Raw genomic sequence first — 20,259 nt, 5'->3', positions numbered from 1 at the left:
TGCAGTCTCAGCCACGTATATATCCCTTTGCACAGGCCTTCCCTCTTTTGTCCTCACTGCTCTCTTGCTGTCACCTCCCCTGGGATGCTCACTTCTTTATGCTGAGGATAAAGCCAAATAGATTATCAAAATGGTTCAGGTGTAGTGAGTTCTCTGAACTACAAAGTCCATGGAGGTTCCCATCCAAACCAATAACTGTTACTAGTCTCTTTCTGATTATCCAGTGCCAAGTTCACCCTTATGCAGCTTTTTCCTTTATATGTAGGAGATCTGCCACAACTTGGGCGTGTGCTACATGTACCTGAAGCATTTCAACAAGGTAACTCGAGTTCTTGTCTTGTCCAAACAAATCACTGAGAGCCTGTCTACATGGTGTGGCAATGCGCACCAGATGGGTGTGAATTCTAATGCGTACCAACATGTGCACTAACTAGTCCATGTAGACCCTGCTGGTGTGCGCTAAAACTTCTCACATTAAGAAAGTTTTAGCACCAGCAGGGTTTACACAGGCCAGATAGTGTGCAACAGAATTCACGTGCTGTAGAATTCACACCCCTCTAGTGCACATTATCCCACCATATAGACAAGCCTTAAGACATCACTAGAGACCTGATTCTCTTTTCAGTAGTTTTACTGATAAAGGGATCACGTACAGTCAGGTTAGTTTCTTAGCTGTTTCAAATGTTTGATCTGTTGTGATAATCGGGTCTACAAATTTACCCTAATTGGAGCTCAACTATAAGAAGTGAGTGAAAGTTTTATAAAATGTCACAATACCAATAAATGTTGATGGGAAAAGGTACAAAATGGAGAAACAAATCTGAATTAGTCCACACAAAATGGCCTACTGACATACCTCAAGGATTGTTGAGATCATGCCTAGTAAACAAGAGAAGTGTGGGACTGGAAATCCGTGAACCAAAATAGGTCTGTCGGAAATTAGGCCTAATTGGTGTACAAAATAATAACGGGCTAATCTGCCCATCACTTGACTTTTGGGTTTCTCAAAAAGAGACTTTGAGAGATGAAAATGAGCAGAGTGGCTACCACAATGCTGACTGACAGACTGGGAAGGAGCAAGCTTCACTATCATGGCTGCCATCCCCACTGTCTCCGGGGTCCCCAGACTTTCTTCATCCTAATCCTGAGAGATGGCCTTACCAGACCGAGCCAGAAAGAGGGAGCCGGATGACACTGCCACCTCCATCGGCTCGACTAAATCTCTACCTGGAATGTGAGACTTCATCTGCCCCACACCCTTTCTTGTGTGTTCTTTTCCTGACCCACCTTATTTCTTCTCTTTCCTATCTTTCTCTTTTTGCTTTATGTCGAATAAGAGTCTGGCTCAACTGGCCAAAACTGCATATTTTGCAACACTGCTGTAAATCTGTGACCACAAAGAGGCAGGTAAAAGCAGTGCCCTAAATACTCTGATGCTGGTGCAAGTTTGCCAACTCTCTCAGTGGCTGATAAGACTGCGTGCTGGGCTTGCGTTTTTCCAGCAGTGAGGTTGTAAGTGAGAGTCAACACCAGAGACAGAAATTGTATTTCCTATCTTTGCTGTTTTTTTCTTTCCCCTTCTATGTGTTTGTCTTGTTTTGCCTTCTAGGAAACAAGATCAGACTTTAATGACAACTCCAGTCCATCTCAACAAACTTGTCTTTTCCCCCAAAGGACAGTTATTACCATCTTTAATACCATCTAGGCAACTGTCAAACAAAGCAGAGTTTTCTTCTAAAGACTCTCTACAGCTAAAGGGAAAGGGAACAAGAGATGTTAAAATGAAAGCTTCACTTAATACTTTTCATTTCTAATGCTTTAGCTGTTTTTTTCTCCTCTTTGTACCTGTACTGAAAGGTTACAAAGGATTTTTAATGGTGTGTTTACCGTGGCACTAAGCAGGCTCCATGCCAAACCCCAAACCTTGTTTAAAACCGTTAAATGTTGCACAGTTAGGGTATATTTTTCTGTAGTATCTGGCTGATGAATCTTGCCCATATGCTCAGGGTTTAGCTGATCGCCATATTTGGGGTCGGGAAGGAATTTTCCTCCAGGGCAGATTGGAAGAGGCCCTGGAGGTTTTTCGCCTTCCTCTGTAGCATGGGGCACATGTCACTTGCTGGAGGATTCTCTGCTCCTTGAAGTCTTTAAACCACGATTTGAGGACTTCAATAGCACAGACATAGGTGAGAGGTTTTTTGCAGGAGTGGTGGGTGAAATTCTGTGGCCTGCGTTGTGCAGGAGGTCAGACTAGATGATCATAATGGTCCCTTCTGACCTAAATATCTATGAATCTATATTTACACTCCATTTAAACACCCACAGCTGGCCCATGCAAGCTGGCCCAGGCTGCGGAGCTGTAAAATTGCAGTGTGGACATTTAGGCTTGGGCTGAAGCCTGAGCTCTGGGACCCTGCGAGTGGGGAGGGTGTTTAATTGCAGTGTAGACATACTCTGAAGGTCATGTTAACACTTTTAATTCTTTGGGCCTATTTATTCCACCTATGTTAATCCAACAGAGCTCTCTGTTTACAAACTCACAAGAGCAGCTACATCAGTAAAATTCTGGCATTCAGCCCTTTACAAATCAGCCACTAATGAGTCCGTAACTAACAGATGTATCCCCTGGCAGTGTGCAGAGTGAAGTGAAGTTTGGAGGTGGCTAAAAGGGGATGGTGTAAGCCTGCCAGACCCTGTCTAAACTAGACTTCTTGGTCATGCTGTAACTCAAGATTGACACTTCACTCAAGTTAACCAACAGGACTATAAATGAAAATGTGGACATCTTCCCAAATGTTGGTGGCTCACTCTAGGCTAAGCCATAGAATAAACTTCATTTCCTGTTTAAAAGCAATGTGGGGTGTTTATATTTGCCATTGCAGTTGTGGGAATTAACTTGAGTAAACTGGCAACCAGTGAATTTGGGTTACAAAGCGACCAAGAACTCTAGTCTAGACAGGATCTGACAGGCCTTGTCTGAACTAGGATTTTCCAGAGAGTATTTCCATTTTTCAAAGAAGTCTTCTAGCCATTCTGAGATGACCCCTAGAGTTTGCCTGTCTAGCTGGATAACAAACCACGCTCTGACACCAGGGGATGCTCCTCCTGTCTTGGAGCCTTTTACAAAGGTGTAGATGAGTTTCTAGCCTCATGGAGGTGGTTATAACTCATGGGATGTACCTTCCTGAAGATGGAAATGGTGTAAGGCCCAAATCCTGGCCCCAGCATATGGTCCAAGCAGCTGGGCTCAGTGGTGGGAAGTTCTCAGGGGCTGAGAAAGGGCTCTGCACAGGGCTGAGGGCAGGATTTGGAGATTCCATGTTGGAGGTAGCAAGGGGTCCTGTGCACTGCAGAGCAGCTGAGCTGGAGGGGCTCACCTTTTTCCCTGCCTCCATGGCAGGCTTGCTAGTGGTGCAGAAGCTACTCCCACAGGAAGCCTGGAGCAGAGGTCACAGAGCAGCCCTGCTGCTGTGGAGTGGCTGGATGGGGGTGGATGCATTGGCAGTGCTTTTGGGGCTTAGCAACTAATAAAAGAACACCTAGGAAATTTGAAATTGGACTCTTGATCCCCTTGCACTCCCTCCAAATATGTCAGTTCATGCTACTCACTTAGGTGTCACTGCATGGCTTCCCCTGATGAGAACTGAGCTGCTGGTGTTGATTTTGTGAGGTGTCTGTTTTAGATGGAAAACACAGAATTTCAAGGAACGATTGGTTCCCAATTTGATCTTCCCACTCCCTGCCTCTAAAAATGTAAAAATTCCCTTACTAATCAATCCCTGGCAGAGAGAAAATATTGTCTGCTGCCTCAAGTGGGAGCTGTATTCGTCTTAAAATCAGTATTGAATTACACAATCTAAGTGCACCATCAAGCAGGGTGGTGGACTCACTGTATCTGTTACAGTCCGCATCACAGCAAGGTTGTAGTTAGGTCAGGCCTCCTTTAAAACTGCTTCTGTTAAGAATACTGCAGTCTTTGTATTGAGCTCATATTTAGAGCCCTGCATGGATACAAAATTTGTATCTGCATCCGATCCACGATCTGCAAATATGGTCCGTGGATATCCGCATCCACAGATTTGCAGGGCTCTACTCATACTCCTTTCCCTATCATTGCAAAGCAACAGCGAGATGTTTAGAAGGTAGGTCCATATCTGTGACCTGCCATCTGTGATGATGTCCCTTCATTCATTTGGCTTATGGGGAAAATATAAGTATATCAGAATACTTTTGAAAGAAAAAGGTATCTCAAATTTGGGATCTGTTAGCCTATAAAGTGTCCCATTCGTCTGACAGCCTTACCTCTGGGGAGTGCATACTTTTTACATAACATCACATGGACCTATAAAAAAAATGAAGCCTGTGGAGACGGCTGGCTGTTTAACATTTGCTGATAATGAATATCCAGTACTGCACAAATCCTTTTCTGTCTTTTACCTTGTCAGCATCTCTTCTTTTAATGTGCGATGTGATAGAAAGCTGCAAACTTTTATTGCCCTCCCACTGGCTCAGCTTGGGAGGAAGAGGAAGATGTTACAGTAACAAGAGTTTGGAAGTGTTCCCATTGGAGGGGATTTACGTGTGCCTGGCTAGAGCTGCTGAATTCTTCCTGCATTTACATGGCAATCCTGGCTCATTGCTAGCGTGAGCATTTTGCAGTGAAGTGAACTGTAAACGCATATTTTAAGGGAACAAACTTAGCAGCCGGTCTCGGATACTGTACAGGAACAAATGGGCCTCTGTATCTCTCTTGGCAGATCAATACGTTTTGCTTTGACTTGAAGTGCTCAGCTTTGAAGTGCTCTCCCTAAAATCCCATGACTCCTGTTGCAGAGCTCATTTCAACAACCACCTCATAGGTTGGGCCTTTATAATAAGATCCTTCGAACTTGGCTGGAGCCTTTGATCCCTTTTCCCTCCATATAGTAACACGAGGGTTGGTTCTCACAGCTGACAGCTTTTGGGTCATTGCTTCACTGTCAACTCTGCAACCACATTGATTTTACTCTCTCTGTTCTGTGTGTGGTTTTGTGTGTAGGCAAAAGACCAGCTGAACGATGCCTTGCAGCTCAACAGGCATGATCTGACATACATGATGCTGGGAAAAATTCACCTGCTGCAAGGGGAGACCGACAAAGCCATCGAAGTCTATAAGAAAGCAGTGGAGTAAGAATTTCATCCCCCCACCCCTTTAGGAGAATTTTGATTGGTGAATTCAGGAATGTGTCTGATGATTTTAAAATGACAATGCTCCTGGGCAGATCTGGAATTTCCCAGCTGTGTGACCATCTCTGATCTTGGCTGCAGTACTCTTACTCCAGCTGACAATGTGTCAGGGATAGAGGTACCTCTTTGAAGCCCTTGCCAAGAGAAGAGTGGAGCCCTTGCCAAGAAATGAATGGAGGTGCTGGGAGCAAATGTATACAAAATCCACTTCTCCAGTCCCATGATTCATGTGCTAAGCCTGAAACACAGAGCTGAATGATTGCTGCTCACGACTGTCACAGCTTTACTGTTGGCAAGAGCAGTGAGCAATCAACAGCCATTTTGAACTTACTGGATTGTTATATACTTCACTGGGTGAATTTTTGGTGCATGAAAGTGAGGATCTAATAGCCTAGCTAGAGCCAGGCTGGTGCTGTAAGTTTTCCAGCCCAGTCCCTCAATCCTGATCTGCATTGTCCCACACCAGCTAAATTAGCAGTGGTTTTGCATGGTGGACAGATGTCCAAGAAAGAAAACTGGCAGTTACTGCTGCCCATTGGAACTGTGCATACAGCTAGTCTGAGCTAAAGCATCCTATTAGTTTTGTTACCCCATCCTCTCCTGTTTCTCATCCCCGTCAGCGGTGGTGTAATTTATTATTTGTATTATCATAACCAAACAAAGAACAAAAGACGTTACAACCTAATATGCCTTGCCTGTTGTAGATTCCAAACTTTGAGGAAGGGACAGTCCTTGCTTTATCCTTGTACAGCACTTTGTACAACGGGATTTCAACCTGGTTGAGACCTCTAGGTGTTAGCACAATGCACCTTCCAAACTGGGGTGTGGAACCTAACTCGCTGTATAAGCAGCTAGTTCATTAGTATGTGGTGTCCCCAATCTGCTTTTTCTCTCTTTGCTGCTCATTATTTATTATTTGCTTGAAAGGCCTTGAAAATGTGGAGGCTTTTTAAAGAGCCTACAAAACTGTACATGAGGTAGAGTTAGAGATGAAGGCTTGGGAATCACAAACTGCAATTGAAAATACATGACACATTCATTGTAAGTGTCCATTTGGGGTGAGTCTGTCTTGTTCTCAGTTCAGCTGAATGGGGTAGTGTATGTTACCCATCAACCACAAAGCTATCACCTGCATTCTGCCTTGGGAAAGGTGACCTTGTGGTTAAAACAGATCTGTTTCCAGCTCTGACAGTGACTTTGAGATCTTAAGCAAGTCATTTAACCTCCTGCACTTCAGTTTACCCACATAAAATATTACCTGCTTTCCAGAGGGGCATGAGGAGTGATTAATTTTTGTAAAACATTTTGAGGTGCTCAGATATAACATGTGGTGGTGAAGGTGATATTATTAGTTGGTTATATTAGCAGTAGTAACAGGGATATTTCTTACATTGAGTGGAGTCTCAGGGGTTCCATACTTCACCTTGTATTAGTACTGCCAAGAATTGTAAAACTTTGGGTTTTGTATTTCAGGTTTTCTCCAGAAAACACAGAGCTCCTTACGACCCTGGGTTTACTCTATTTGCAGGTACGAAACACTGCTGGCTACTATGTGGACCTAATTATATTTTAAATGGCTTGGCAGTTGCATATGGAGTAAATTTCTATTCATCTCCATGTAAGTTTGACATATTTCTCAAAAGGGCACATCAGACAAGATGGAGCTTGCTCCTCTGTCTCTTCTTTTCTCATTTGGCTCCTGAAGGGAAGTAACTTGATTTCCTGGTTCTGAGCCAGAGCAGGAATTCTATTTGGCTATTGCCCTAATTGTGTTACTCACTCTTCCAAGTACAGTAAAACATGACTAGTCATTACCTTGTTTCTGGGGAAGGAGCTTAGTGAGTTATTCTCTTAGAAAAACAGCCATGAAATTGTTTAACACTAATGCACCTTGGAGAAAATTGGAATTGATTTAAATAACACAGGCACGTTTATCATTAGGGACTTGGGTCATGAGCAAAAGATCATCTGTCTCCCAAATTACCTCCTCATTGCAGTATTTGGTACAGCTGTCATCCTTTGCTGAAGGGGGCTGCAGGCCAAGATTGAAGGACATCAGTAGAGCTGTGGAGGGAGCAGGAGAGGCAGAGCAAAGTATGGTGCCTGGGCAGAGTAGCATGGGCAGAAACTTGCACAACTGTCCACACTGTGACTTCACTTGTTTGTGGTGTATCACATCCCTGGACTCCAAAATTCATTCCAAATACCTTGCCAGTCTTGATTGTCTTCATGAGTCACAGCAGGGGTTAGATGCCTTCTGTTAATAGGCACTGGTGCAGTTGTGGGGGAGGGGGAAGGTAATGGAGTTTGAATAAATTCATGGACCAACACGAGACACCATGGGTTGAATTTATATCTTAATTATACCAGTGTAATTCCTGAGTATCTCCATTGAAGCCAGTGGGACTTAAGCATGTGATCAGGGTTAGCCTCACTTCTGTATGGGCCTGCAATGCTGCTGAGCACTCTCAAGTCCCATTTACTTCAGTTGTTGAGGGCAGTCTAAGAAGATAGACTTTGGGGCATTTCTGTCCAGGGAAGGGTGCTGTGGAGGGCATGGGGAGGGAGGAAAAGTGGTCAGGGAATCTGTGCTGTGGCTTATGGTGCTCAGGAAGTCAGTCCCTGCTCCTTTGTAGAAAGAACTCTCCAGATAGTTCTTATTCCCCAACACAAACTATATAGAAATCTAGTTTCTGGGCTAGACAGTCTGCGTCGGGTTGAGTTGTGTTCCCTCTGTTATCAGAGGAATCCATTTTGTTCCAGCTGGTTGTGGATTGTGAAGTAAAAACACTGCACATGTGAGAGTGTAACTGCAACAGAATAAAGCTAACTCTTATGAATCCCTTACTTTAAGTGATAACCAAAAGCACTGTTTGTTATCTGCACATTTAACTCTTCTGGGCCTGCATTTCTGACACTTCTTTGTTTTTTCCCAGCTTGGGGTTTATCAGAAGGCATTTGAACATCTTGGAAATGCACTTACATATGATCCCACCAATTATAAGGTACCATGAGGAATATATACTAGCCAATTTAGTGATGACATTAGGCCTGTAAAAACTAATTCTTGTGTAAAATATCCCCAGTACCAGAGCATGGGCTGAAAAGGAGGGCATGCTCCTAAAAAGCTTGTTCCAAAATGCATTTCTGTGACCTCCATCTGATGGGGATAGAGGATATTATCTATGGGGCCTGTTTGCTTTTAATGGAAAGTTTCATATATTTTCCATAGAAGAATTTTTAACAAATGGAAATTACTTTTCTCTAACTTATTACTTCAAACTGTTGCAATTCATCACGAGAGCTGTGCACCACATTCCTGGGAATTCAGTATACCTCTGTGACTTTCTGGAGCAGAGCACAGACACAAGTGAATAAGGATGGTGTGGTGGAACATCACTCCTTTGCTAGTCTGCAAAGATCGTAATTCATACATGGTCTCTCTCCCAGCTATAATGGAGGGTAACTTTGGTCTAGCAAGTTGAGGATGAGATCTGAATAATGGGGATAATGTAAATCATTTTGAGATCTATGGATGGAAAAGCAATGAATAAATACAAACCAAGTATTATTATGATGAAGACTACATTACTTTTCCAGACTCTACGCTAGCTCACTGTGAAGTATTACAAATAATTTATTGGACAAATGTAGTTTAGTTTAAACTAAGTTAATTTTGGTGAAGTATCTTTGATTTTCTTTTTAATCACATATGTTCAGTAGTTTGCAGTGTCACCCTCATCCAGTAGTGTGAACTGTCCAGGGTTTGCAGTACATGCCTTGGAGTTAAGGAATGTTTTCATCTCCCCTTAAGTTGCCCTGGGAAGGTTTCTGTTCCAGTTTGTCATATGAAAGAAATGATTAGTATCTGGACCTTTTCAGAACCCAGAATTCTGGAAGCTTTTATTGTGAATCACTGAAAGAGAATTAGCTAGTCAGGATGCAACGTTTATTAGCCACCTTGATCTGGAAAGAGGATGTGGAAAGCATGGGACCCTTTCCCAATGCCCTGCCCTCTCCCAGCCAGGATGTAGATTTCCCAGTTGTTCTCACTTTGAAAGCCTCTAGCAGAGAGTTCCCCAAAGAGAATCTCCACTCAGACCATTGGTCTTGTTTTTAGTTTAATAACTTTGTAGCATTTTCTCCTCACCATGTTTGGGGAAGCCCAGTGCCTCAACCACTCACTATCAAGCTCTTTTGAAGGCTATCTTGGCAGCTGGCAGTATGATGCAGACTCACGGAGATTTTGATGTAGCCCTCACCAAGTACAGGGTAGTAGCCTACACCATGCCTGAAAGCCCCCCATTATGGAACAACATTGGAATGTGCTTCTTCGGCAAGAAGAAATACGTGGCAGTAAGTGCCTGGTTCCCTTCCATTTCCATCTATATTTAATTTGATTTGTGTAAGAACAAATATAAAACAAGGATCCTCCCTCTGTGGCGGAGACTGGAGAAAGTCTTGTCCACTCAGGGCATGTTACTAGCAGTGTTGTTCCTCTTTGCAGGCTATCAGTTGCCTGAAGCGAGCCAACTACTTAGCTCCCTTTGACTGGAAGATTCTGTACAATTTGGGGCTAGTCCACCTGACAATGCAGCAGTATGCATCTGCTTTCCACTTTCTCAGCGCCGCTGTCAATTTCCAGCCCCGGATGGGAGATCTCTACATGCTCCTGGCAGGTAAATGACCCTTCCCTCCTGCCCTCTCCCCTTCCTCCTACCCCACAGAGCTGCATGAATATCATCTTTGGGAAATATCAGATTTTAAGGTGGGAAAGCAAGAGGTGGTGCAAGTTGTTATCTGAGACTGGATAACTCAGCATTCTGGTATTCAGAAGTTTTTCACCAGCTGGTCATGGACTGGTTTGAAATCAGATCTTCAGTGACCGAAAGTCAACGCCTTCTCACTCCCTGAAATACAGTTCTTGCTATAGACTAGTGACTACGTCCTCCAAACCACCATGGCTGGTCCCAGCTTTTATGGGAGGACCATTGTGGGGTGATGCAGAGAAGCTTGCACTGGTGCTGCTCATGCAATGACTTCTGTGGTTAGAGCACTGGGGTTTCTGTGGTATCCTCAGTCTGGCACTCCTCACCAGCACTAAATCCAAGGTTAGAAAAACTAGAAACTAGGCTTTGCAACTCCAGTGGTAAGGGGATTGTGTACATTCAAGAGGGGGATTCACCTTGTTCTCCTCCCTACTCTGGCAGAGGCACTGGGAGATTAAATGACCTAGGTAACCTGCATAGAAGCCCTGACTTTGAGCAGGTACCTTAATTGCAGGATGCCTAAAATCCAGACAGATCACTAATGTCTCTCTTCTTTCTGGGACTGGGACTCAACTTCTGGTCTCATACACTTTAAGATCAGAAGGAACCATTGTGATCATCTAATCTGACCTCCTGCACATTGCAGGCCACAGAACCTCAAACCCCTCCCCCCACACTCCTGAAATAGATCCATATCCTCTGACTGAGTTACTGAAGTCCTCAAATCATAGTTTAAAGACTTCAAGTTACAGAGAATTCACCATTTACTTTCTTTACTGCAGTTGGCTGGGTGTGGGAAGTGTTCATAGTGGTGTTGATTTCTGCATACAAGCAAGGCATGCTGTGGAGTGGGCATAGCTGGCTACAAAAATCTTGATTGACAGGTTTAAGAGGAACCTTCTAACTCAAGAATGTTTGTCCCATGCTAGCTAAACAGTTTAAAATCAGTTCCTGTGAAGGTGTCATTGCTGTTCCTGATTCTGATGTAGGGGCTCCAAGAGCAGTGGAATAAAGCATTGACATTCAGAACTATCCTTTGCAAATAGGCTCTATGCCTGGGAAATCTATTTCAGAGGAGTGAATTGGAGGTTTTGCATTGCTAGCGAGCTTATTTGTGTTCCTGTGTTTCTTCGGACAGTGGCTCTGACAAACCTCGAAGATGCTGAGAATGCAAAACGATCCTATGAGCAAGCTGTAGCACTGGACCAGTAAGTCTTAATCCTGATGGTCATTTGGGCAAGCCGTTTCCCCCCCCACTGCTCATCTGTTTCCCTTTTTGTCCCTCTGGTCTCTTTCGATTGTAAGTTCTTCAGGGCAGGGGCCATTTCTCATTAGGTCTACGTACAGCACCTAGTGCAATGGAGCCCTGATCTTGGTTGGGGCTTCTAGACATTATGATAATACTGATAATAGGGCTATAACGAGAGCCTTCACTAATGGTAAACATTTAATCTGTAATGGCCACAAGGTGAACCACACAGCACCAGTCTTTTAGTCTCTTCTCTCTACAGCCGGATGGCAGTGGTGACGGGTAGTTTTCCTCTGTGGAGCCTTAGAAATGATGGAAGTTCCAAAGCCTATAAAAAGAACAGCAGGTTTTTAAACACGTTTGATATTTTAGTGCAGTTGTGCTTTGCAAAGTGACCGTGGAAACAGCCCCTCACTCAGCACATATGTATTGAGAGTTGACCTGCTCGCTTTAGTAGCAAAGTTCTTACTCCTGTTAGCCCTACACAGCACTGGGAGAGAGAGCTGGAGTCTCTTCCCACTCATGCATCAGCAGAATTGTTAACTGTGGTCAAATCATGTGGACAAATCCTGCCCTCAGTTTCCACTACAACCATGCAATCTCGTTGAAGAAATGGGGCCTGCATAAGGTTACTTGTGAAAAGGTGTAGGGAGGAAAATCTCAGGCTGACTTAGGGAACCCCAGACTGTTTGAAAGCTCATAAACTGAGCACGTTTAGACAGGAGTTATTGAGAGACAAGATACACAGTTCCCCACTGTGCTCTTTTTACTGAGTTGCTTTTCAGAGTAGAACTGCACCTTTGCCAATAACATGTCATTGGTAACTTGTGAACATCCCTACAATAAGGGAGCATGCTGCATCTATGAAACAAGCATTCACACCAAATTCACTGCCCACCAAGTCCTTTTTTCTTTCTCCTAGCTTTCAGATGAGTTAAGAAGCGCATTCAGGCTGCTTGGTAGTGTGTTTTGTGGGTAGATCAAAGCGCATGAATTAGAATTCAGCTTTACAAATGCTGCCTAACTACCTGGCACTCTTATGATGCCGCAGCCATGTAGAATTAGCAGAAAAACAAAACCGCATCAAAGCTGACATTCAAGCCAACGGCCATTGATTGCTGGGAGGCAAACTCAGGCTGTTTAAACCTTGGATCTCTGTGGTTTGTTCAGTTCACATCCCTTGTACTTTCTCCAGTTATCCCATTCCCATGGGTATTCTCTTCTGGCATATCTCACACAGTTTGGCTGGGGAGATGACTACAGTTTCTGTTTCCATCTCCATAAATAATTTTTATAGCAGCAGCAGCAGCAGCAGCAGTGTGATATTTCCTCTGGGTGCCAGACTGAAGTCTGGAAAGAAAAGGACCTTGTGGGTGTCTTTATAAAAGAGGTCTCCTCTTTCTGGCAATGGCTAATATACGGGTCTCCTTTCTCCCATTGCTTCCTTAAGTAATGATTGTCCTACCTGTCCACTTCCTTCTCTGCTCTTTGGGGACAGCTCTTCTAAATCAGCTCTTGCCTACCCCCACCCCAGTGTTTTTTGCATAAAGGTTGTTCTCCAGGGTGTATCTATTTCCTGGGCTCTGACAGAGGCAGTGAGGTTTTTAGATGTGGGATCAGTGCTTTAGAAATAGTTTCTGTGTTAAAGGAAATTAATAAGTTAGGTCCTAAACGCAATCAGATCACCTTTTTAACAGTCTCCTTCGCTACAGCATTGTCACATTGCTTACCCATGACCCATAGTCATGGCCTACGTTCCCTCTAAGCTGCGCGGATGCGCAGCTGCCTATTAAGTGACGTGCTGGCGCTCAGGGCTGCGGCAGGGAGAGATGCCTCTCCCCAAGCCCCGCCCCTGCCGCGGCGCCCCTCCTCCTTCCCCTACCCAGCCCAGCCCTGGACCTTCTGCAGCTGGGGGACAGGCGCCTCAGCCCCGACCCAGCCTGGCCCTGAACCTGCCGTGGCCAGGAGACGTGCCCTTCCCCCAGCCCTGAGCAAGCCCAGACCTGCCGTGGCCGGGGGAGAGGCGCCTCTCCCCGCCATCCCAGGTGCTGCTGCAAGGAGAGAGAGCTGAGGGGAGTCCTCTTTCTCCACTGTAGCTCTGGGGAGCCCTAGTGCACCCCCAAACCTCTCATCCCCAGACCCACCTCAGAGTCTACACCCCCAGTCAGAGCCCTCAGCCCCACACCTGTGCCCCAGCCGAGAGCTCCTCATCCCCGGCTACACCCCAGAGCCTGCACCCCCAGCCAGAGCCTTCACACACCCCAACCCACACCCCCACCCCAACCGTCTGCCCCAGCCATGAGCCTCCTCCAACACTCCAAAACCCTCGACCCCACCCGACCACATGAATTTTGTTATGCGCACCAATAGGAAGGTGATGTGTCACACATCACCTCCCTCTTGGTGCACATAACAAAATTTATTCTGCACATGGGTGGGAAAAATTAGAGGGAACACTGGTCATGGTCAGCACACAGTCTGATTTGCTGCTTATCAGACAATCTTCAAAGCTTCAGTCTCCAGCACTTGAACCTTTCACAAAGAGCGCGGCCTCTGTCTTGTAGAAGAGAGTAAAGGTACTGGTCTCCTTGGCCGGCACCAACAGCCTCTTTTTACACCAGGAATGGGTGCCAGCTTCCTCACATGACTTTATTGATCAGTGTTCAGAAGCACTGCACACTTGCTCTGCATCTGTTGCAATAGGTGCAGATGGTTCATCCTTGCTCTTACATGCAAGGTCATCCTCCCTGGAGGAGAAGTACAACTATAAATTGTGCCTCTAATCCACTCGCTTATTAGTGTTCCTCCCCTTGGAAGGTGATTCTGATTCTAAAGAAGGCCTGGCCAAATACAGCCCATGGCCCTCTACCTCTCAGCCTGCAAGTCAGAATGAACTGCAAGCATCAGACCACTTGGATCAAGACAGAGCATTGCCTGCTGGGACCTGTTGTCTCAGTGGATCACCTGTTTGTATCCAAGAGGAGGCAGACACACTTTACTCAGTTTTCTACAAAGATAGTGCCGTGTTCAGACTCCTAGTGAGTTGTCAGTGCAGCCCTCAGGCAAAATGTGGGAATCTCAGTTAGAATGTAAGCCATGTTGTCTATTCAGGGAAGAAAGGGGACCCGGCCACTGATGTCCATACACCAACAGAGAGCAGAGGAAGTCAACTGTCTTGCTCATTTAGCTTGCCCACACAACTGGCACTGTCAGAGCACTGCAGGGACTGCCAGAGGGAAAGCTACTGCATGGGGTTTCTGTGCATTACCTAAGAGCCTGGAAGCTTTGGAAAATGAGAATTCTGGAAGCCAAACTGCATTTCTGAAATAAACACTCAGCATTGCATCCAGAGAGTGGTAGGACCGCACAGCACAGCACTCCAACATCGGGGAATGCCACATTCTTAATATAGTCCTTGCATGGAACTTCAACTTTTTGGGTAGAAGGGAAGGAAGATGGGGAAAAGGGATGAGAGAGCTTTGTTCTGCAGCATCCTGAGACTCTGCTGGCTTGTCAGACACTGTCAGTGGCATGTGTCTATTCCAGAACCTGCAACTGTGCGGCTTCACGCCACCAGCTTGTCTTGTCCCACAGTTGTGAGGAGAGAGCCCTTCTCCTGCAGATCTTCAGAGCGGCAGAAGCCTTATATGGATCAGAGTAGGGCTCTCCCAGCACAGTGTAAAGACCCGCCCACCACTGAACCACTGTGCACGTTAAGATTTGTGGGTGCTCAGACAAGGGGTCCATAGGATGCTTTCTACCTCCCCCTGTTGACAAGCAGACTGACTTCACAGCTGCCAATTCACCCAGCTCCCCCAGGGGCAGGGGATGGGAGGCAGGGAGGAGATTTGTGCAGAGGTGCCGCACAGTGCAGCTCCAAGTGCCACTTACAGGCACTTACTCCAGCTGCAGATCTGGACACACAAACACTTGGCCAACCAGGTTTAGGTTGGCGAGAGGGACTTTAGCAGGAGGCTAAGCAGTCGGAGGAGCCATTAACATTGAAACCAGGTTTACATGCAATACTTCACTCGCTCTGTACACAAAGTTCACTGAGCACAAATTTCCCCACCAAACTGGTGGGTGCTGCTGCCATTTTAGAGCAAGTTGTATACAACTGTGCACACAAACCCAGTTTGTGTTCATGGCTCCCCTGTCAGCCAGGCTTCCCCAGCTGCTTCCATAGCTACACACCTGCCAAGAAGCACAGAAGCTCACCCTGCCCTGGTTTTCTCTAGCAGCTCTACAGCAAACCCCCTCTTAGCCAAAACACACTCATGCATGGCATCTCATTGGGGCCATTCCTGCACTCCACTGTAAGTGACTGCCCCAGCTGTTTGGCCTGTTGAGCTGGTCCCAAATGTTGCACAATTTTTTTGTGGGTGGGGAAAGTGTATTGTTTTTCCTACTTCAGTATTGCTGAACCAAATGTGCTCGGTCTTTCAAAAACAACTTGCTTTCCAGCAGAGATCAAGCATGGAGCATGTCAGCCTGAAAGGTTAGGAGCAGCGGAAACCAGGGGCTTCAACTAGGAACAGCTGAACAACCTTGACAGTAACACTAGAGCAATCTCACTGCATCGCTCTGAGCACTTGCTTCCCAGGAAGGTTGCCATGGTTATATGTGGAGTACCTGGAGGCTGTTTGGTAGCATGGGATCTCCAGCTTTGCTGGGTGTAGCCAACTCGGCACAGTGCTAGTATCAGAATCAGTTCTCACCTGAGATTTAAGAATGTTACTCTTGGCAATGTATGTTACTGATCCTGTGGGCTGTCTGCTGCAGGTGCAATCCCCTGGTCAATCTGAACTACGCTGTGCTGCTCTACAACCAAGGGGATAAGAAGGGAGCACTATGCCAATACCACGAGATGGAGAAGAAGGTCAACTCCCTGAAGGAGAACAGCGCTCTCGACTTTGACCCTGAAGTATGTTAATAAGAACAGCCAGCTGGAAGCAAGTAGCTGGTGATCCCGTGCTGTAAGAGGACTTGTCCGCCTGGTGGAGTAATGTGCTGTATGGGGATGGAGTGCACTGATGTGTGGCACATTAATTGGTCTGTGTAGACCCTGCTGGGGCACACTGAAGGGTCCCTAAAGGTTCTGGAGTGCACCCTAGCTGGGTCAGAACCGTTAGGGAACCTTCACTGTGCCTCAGGAGGGTCTGCATGGCCCAATTAATGTGAACCTTTCAGTGCTCTTCAGAAACCACGCCTCCGTACAGCATGTTAACCCACCACGTAAACAAGCCCTGAGTGGCATCCAGTGAGCAGGAGCGTCCCTATACCTTCTGGGACCTGAGTCCAGTTAATAGAGACTGGATCAGTTATCTAGACACACCTAGCTGGACCAGGTACCCAGTGAAAGCTACTTGCTTCATCTCTGCTATTAAAATAGGCTTTTCAATCTATGAACAAAAAGTCAGGATTCTTTCTGAAACAAATAGATTATCAGAGCTGTGCTTCACTACAGCACTGTGGCTGCGCTCGCCAGTTATGTGTAACTCTGCAATGTATTGTGACACTGGAATCTGAGCTCGTAGCTCCTGATAAGAAACAAAATGCAGTGTCTACTTCCAGCTCCCATCCTCTGAGTTTGTGAGATTTGGGGAAGAGGTCAGTGACTTCATCTGAAAACTTCACAATCGGCTCCTCCTCACCCAGGTTTCTCAGGGCTGAGTGTAGAGCTGTGGTGTAGTGCATTCTTTTTCAAGAAAGGCAGGCTGTGCACCTTCAGCGAGGGGCATCATTGACTCCTCTGCCCACCATCAGAGTGGAGGCCACTGTGAGTTGCCATCTCCTGTTGGGAAACCCTTACACTGTGTGTCATGTTCCCTTCGAGCTGACCACGGCCCTTGCTGTAAGCTCAGCTCTAGGGTGAAGCTGCTGCTAAAACCCACAGATGGAAGCTGAGGCATAGTGGTCCCTGCTTGGACAGGCGCTGCAGCCCTGGCTCCTGCCGAAAGTGTTCCTGGTGGTGATTTTCTCCTCTCTTTCTTTCTGTTGCACGAGAAGATGGTGGATGTGGCCCAGAAGTTGGGAGCTGCCCTTCAGGCAGGGGAGAGTCTAGTCTGGACTAAACCTGTCAGAGATTCCAAATCAAAGCAGCGAGCCACTACATCCAGCAAACCCTCCAGCACTCAGCAACCTCTGGGCTCTAACCAAGCCCTGGGTCAGGCCATGTCTTCAGCAGCTGGGTATGGGAAGACTATGCAGCTTTCTACAGGTAGGTCTCTTTTGCATCTCTGTATGGCATGAGAGGAGAGGGTGTTGGGATTAGAGGAAGAATTCACTGCCAAGTGGGCACATCTGTCCCACTCCCTGTACCCTGGATTATGGAGTATATTTAGCAAGACACTTACATGGTGGCACATATAGGCACAAGAACTTAGCATGTGAGAAGACCAACTCCATGAGTTAAGTGTGTGTGGAACAAAAGTGTTCTTCGTATGGAGTACGAGCACTGCGTTATAGTGTAGTGCTCCCGTAAGGTTGCTGAAATCTAAGCGTTTCTCTTCCTGCCCCAGCCATGCTGGCCAGTGTGTTACCATGAGATCAGTTTCCTCCCTTGACTCTGGGAAGGAGGTGGTGTCAACACTGGGATCCCTTGTCTTCATTCATTAGAAAACAGATGGCTGAGATTGGAGGGGGCAGAAGAGAGAGGCAGGCTCCTGGTAGAGGGGAGAAGAAGATGAAGGGCCATCCTCTCATTCACAAAACAAACACTGGGCTGTTCCAGGTGACACTAGCAGCAGCCAGACCCCTCCCTTTTAGTGAGTTCCATCCTACTGCAGATAGAAAATAGAATAAAATCATCATCAGTCAACAGGCAACAGCGAGCCAGGCTACTCCTTGTTGAAGCTGTTGGGGCGTGTTATGTTAATGTGGATGGAACAGTTGGTCCTGAAATAGCGTACACTCGCCTCTCACAAGCACCCCTGCTCGAGTGTGTGTGTGCCTGCAGTGTTCTCAATTTCTTCTGCTCACAGTGCCCCCTGTTGGCTGCTCTGCTCCTCAGGCCCTCTGGCCGAGTCTCACACTGTCCATGTGTGCAACAAAACCCCTTCCAGGGTACACAATCCCCAGTGTCCTGCAGCCCTCCCTGGGATTAGTCTTCTAAAACAGTCCAGCAGGGCCCATTGTGTTACCCTCAGTTGGTGTGTCCTCTGCGGCCCTTCCTGGGCTCAGTCATTAACCAGTCCAGCAGGGCTCATCACAGTACCCTCGCTTGGTCCGGCTAGGTTGCAAGGTTCCTACTCTGGAACTGAGCAATGCCCCAAGGGCTTCTTCCCTGGGGACTTCTTGCCCCTACTTGAGTCCTCAGTGACCCCAGCTTCCTGCTGAGCCACCCCTCTTGGGCTCAGTTCACTGACCACAGCTCCCTTCCCTGGGGTGCCACAGTTCTAATTCCCTTCCTTATGGTGTAGCCACTTTCCTCAGTGGCTGGTGGGGGGAACCCAGTCCCACCCACCGTCCAGGTCCCAACCGAGGGAACCTGTTAAGTATAGCAGCCCCATGCTGCATCTCTTTAGTAATTGCTGCTCTATTTCCCTGGGCCACTTCCCCGTGGCCCATATTAGTTGAATCCCAGCAGCCAGCCAGAAGCTACTCCTTCCTCACTCCCCCAGTCCCTGTCAGCAGACTGATCTATCCAGCCTGCTGCCACTCTAGGCAGCTTGGAGGACCTTTCTGTTGCTCTTTTCTGGGGGACAGGGCCACAAGGCCTCCAGCAGGGGGCCTCAGGGTCTACCTGGTCACTGGTCCCAAAGAGTCAAAGGTGTGAACATGACTCTGAAACTGTCCAACATGAAACAGCGTTAAACACGGTTCAGTGTTTGACACACAGAGACCTCAGCCTGCCCAGTACCATGGCAAACACACCGTTAAATGGCTTTGTAACCTTTCAGTAAAGATACAGAAAAAGAAGGAAAAACAGTTAAAGCCTTTGAAATGTAAAGCATTAAGCAAGGCTTTCACTTTAACAACAGCCCTTTCCCTTTATCTAGAGAGCATTTTTAGAAGAGTTATCAACATGGTACTAACTGTCTTTTGGGGAGAAAAGAGAAGTTAGTTGAGCTGGGCTGCAGCTGCTGCTGTTGCTAAAGTCCAACCTCGTTTCCTAAGAAGACAAAACAGGACAAACACAGACAAAAGGAGACAGAAAAGAACAGCAAAGATAAAAATGCAACTTCTGTCTCTGGTGTTGACTTTCACTTGCAAACTCACTGCTGGAAAAACACAGGCCCAGCACACGAGCCCATCAGACACTCTGATACCTGGCAAACTTGTACCAGCCTCGGGCTGTTCAGGGCATTGCTTTTCATTGCCTCTCTGGGCACAGGCTCACAGCAGTGTTGCAAAATATGCAGTCTTGGTCAGCTAGGCCAAACTCTTATTAGACAGAAGGGAAAAGGAGAGGAATAGGAAAGAGAAGAAATAATGTGAAGAAGGAAGAGAACACACAAGAGGTGACATGTAACATTTGAGCACAAGTGAAAGGTTGCGGGGGCACGTGACCACTCCATGCATTGCCTCTGGCCTTTCCCACTCCCCCCATGCCTCCCAAACCCGCTCTAAGCCAGCACCACCTTGCCCCCGCTCCCCTTACAGCTCCTTCCCCGCTTACTGTTGAAAGGGTGCTTGTTAAGAACAGAAGATGCAGAGCCGGAAATTAATGAACCACAACTGATGTGCCGGATACTAGGCCTAACTGGTGGACACAATAATGTGGGGCTGGGCTGGGGTATTCCACCCACTCCTCCCTTTCGGAGTCCTTAAAAGAAAGATTTTGTGGGAAAAGTATGAAGGAACAAAAAGAAGCAGGGAAGAACAATCAGAGGCTCCTGGAGCGAGCTCCACCATCATGGGACCCCGGGCCTTCTTCATCCTGCTCCTGAGAGAAGGCCAGAGAGAGGGACCCAGACAATATTACCACCTCTGCCAGCTCCAGCTGAAACCCAGCCACCACCAGGGACGAGAGGACTTTACCAACAGCAGCAATAACAACAGGTCCAGCTCACC

General features: G+C 46.7%; 1 protein-coding gene across 11 annotated transcripts in view; it reads left to right on the top strand.

Annotated features, from left to right (window-relative positions):
• Positions 1–20,259, top strand: part of BBS4 (Bardet-Biedl syndrome 4) — a 100,928-nt gene that overhangs the window by 73,307 nt on the left and 7,362 nt on the right. For all 11 annotated transcript variants that reach the window (XM_007056462.4, XM_043523422.1, XM_027818867.3 and 8 more), the window contains 9 exons: positions 266–319; positions 5,039–5,166; positions 6,700–6,754; positions 8,163–8,231; positions 9,430–9,582; positions 9,734–9,905; positions 11,134–11,203; positions 16,027–16,168; positions 17,254–17,464. In XM_007056462.4, the coding sequence (XP_007056524.1) occupies positions 266–319; positions 5,039–5,166; positions 6,700–6,754; positions 8,163–8,231; positions 9,430–9,582; positions 9,734–9,905; positions 11,134–11,203; positions 16,027–16,168; positions 17,254–17,464 (1,054 nt within the window). The remainder of the gene's footprint in view (positions 1–265; positions 320–5,038; positions 5,167–6,699; positions 6,755–8,162; positions 8,232–9,429; positions 9,583–9,733; positions 9,906–11,133; positions 11,204–16,026; positions 16,169–17,253; positions 17,465–20,259) is intronic.

The sequence above is a fragment of the Chelonia mydas genome, chromosome 10 (assembly GCF_015237465.2).
Source record: "Chelonia mydas isolate rCheMyd1 chromosome 10, rCheMyd1.pri.v2, whole genome shotgun sequence".
Lineage (NCBI taxonomy): Eukaryota > Metazoa > Chordata > Testudines > Cheloniidae > Chelonia > Chelonia mydas.
The sequence above is the reverse complement of the archived record's forward strand: the minus strand, read 5'-3'. Positions and strand labels throughout refer to the sequence as shown.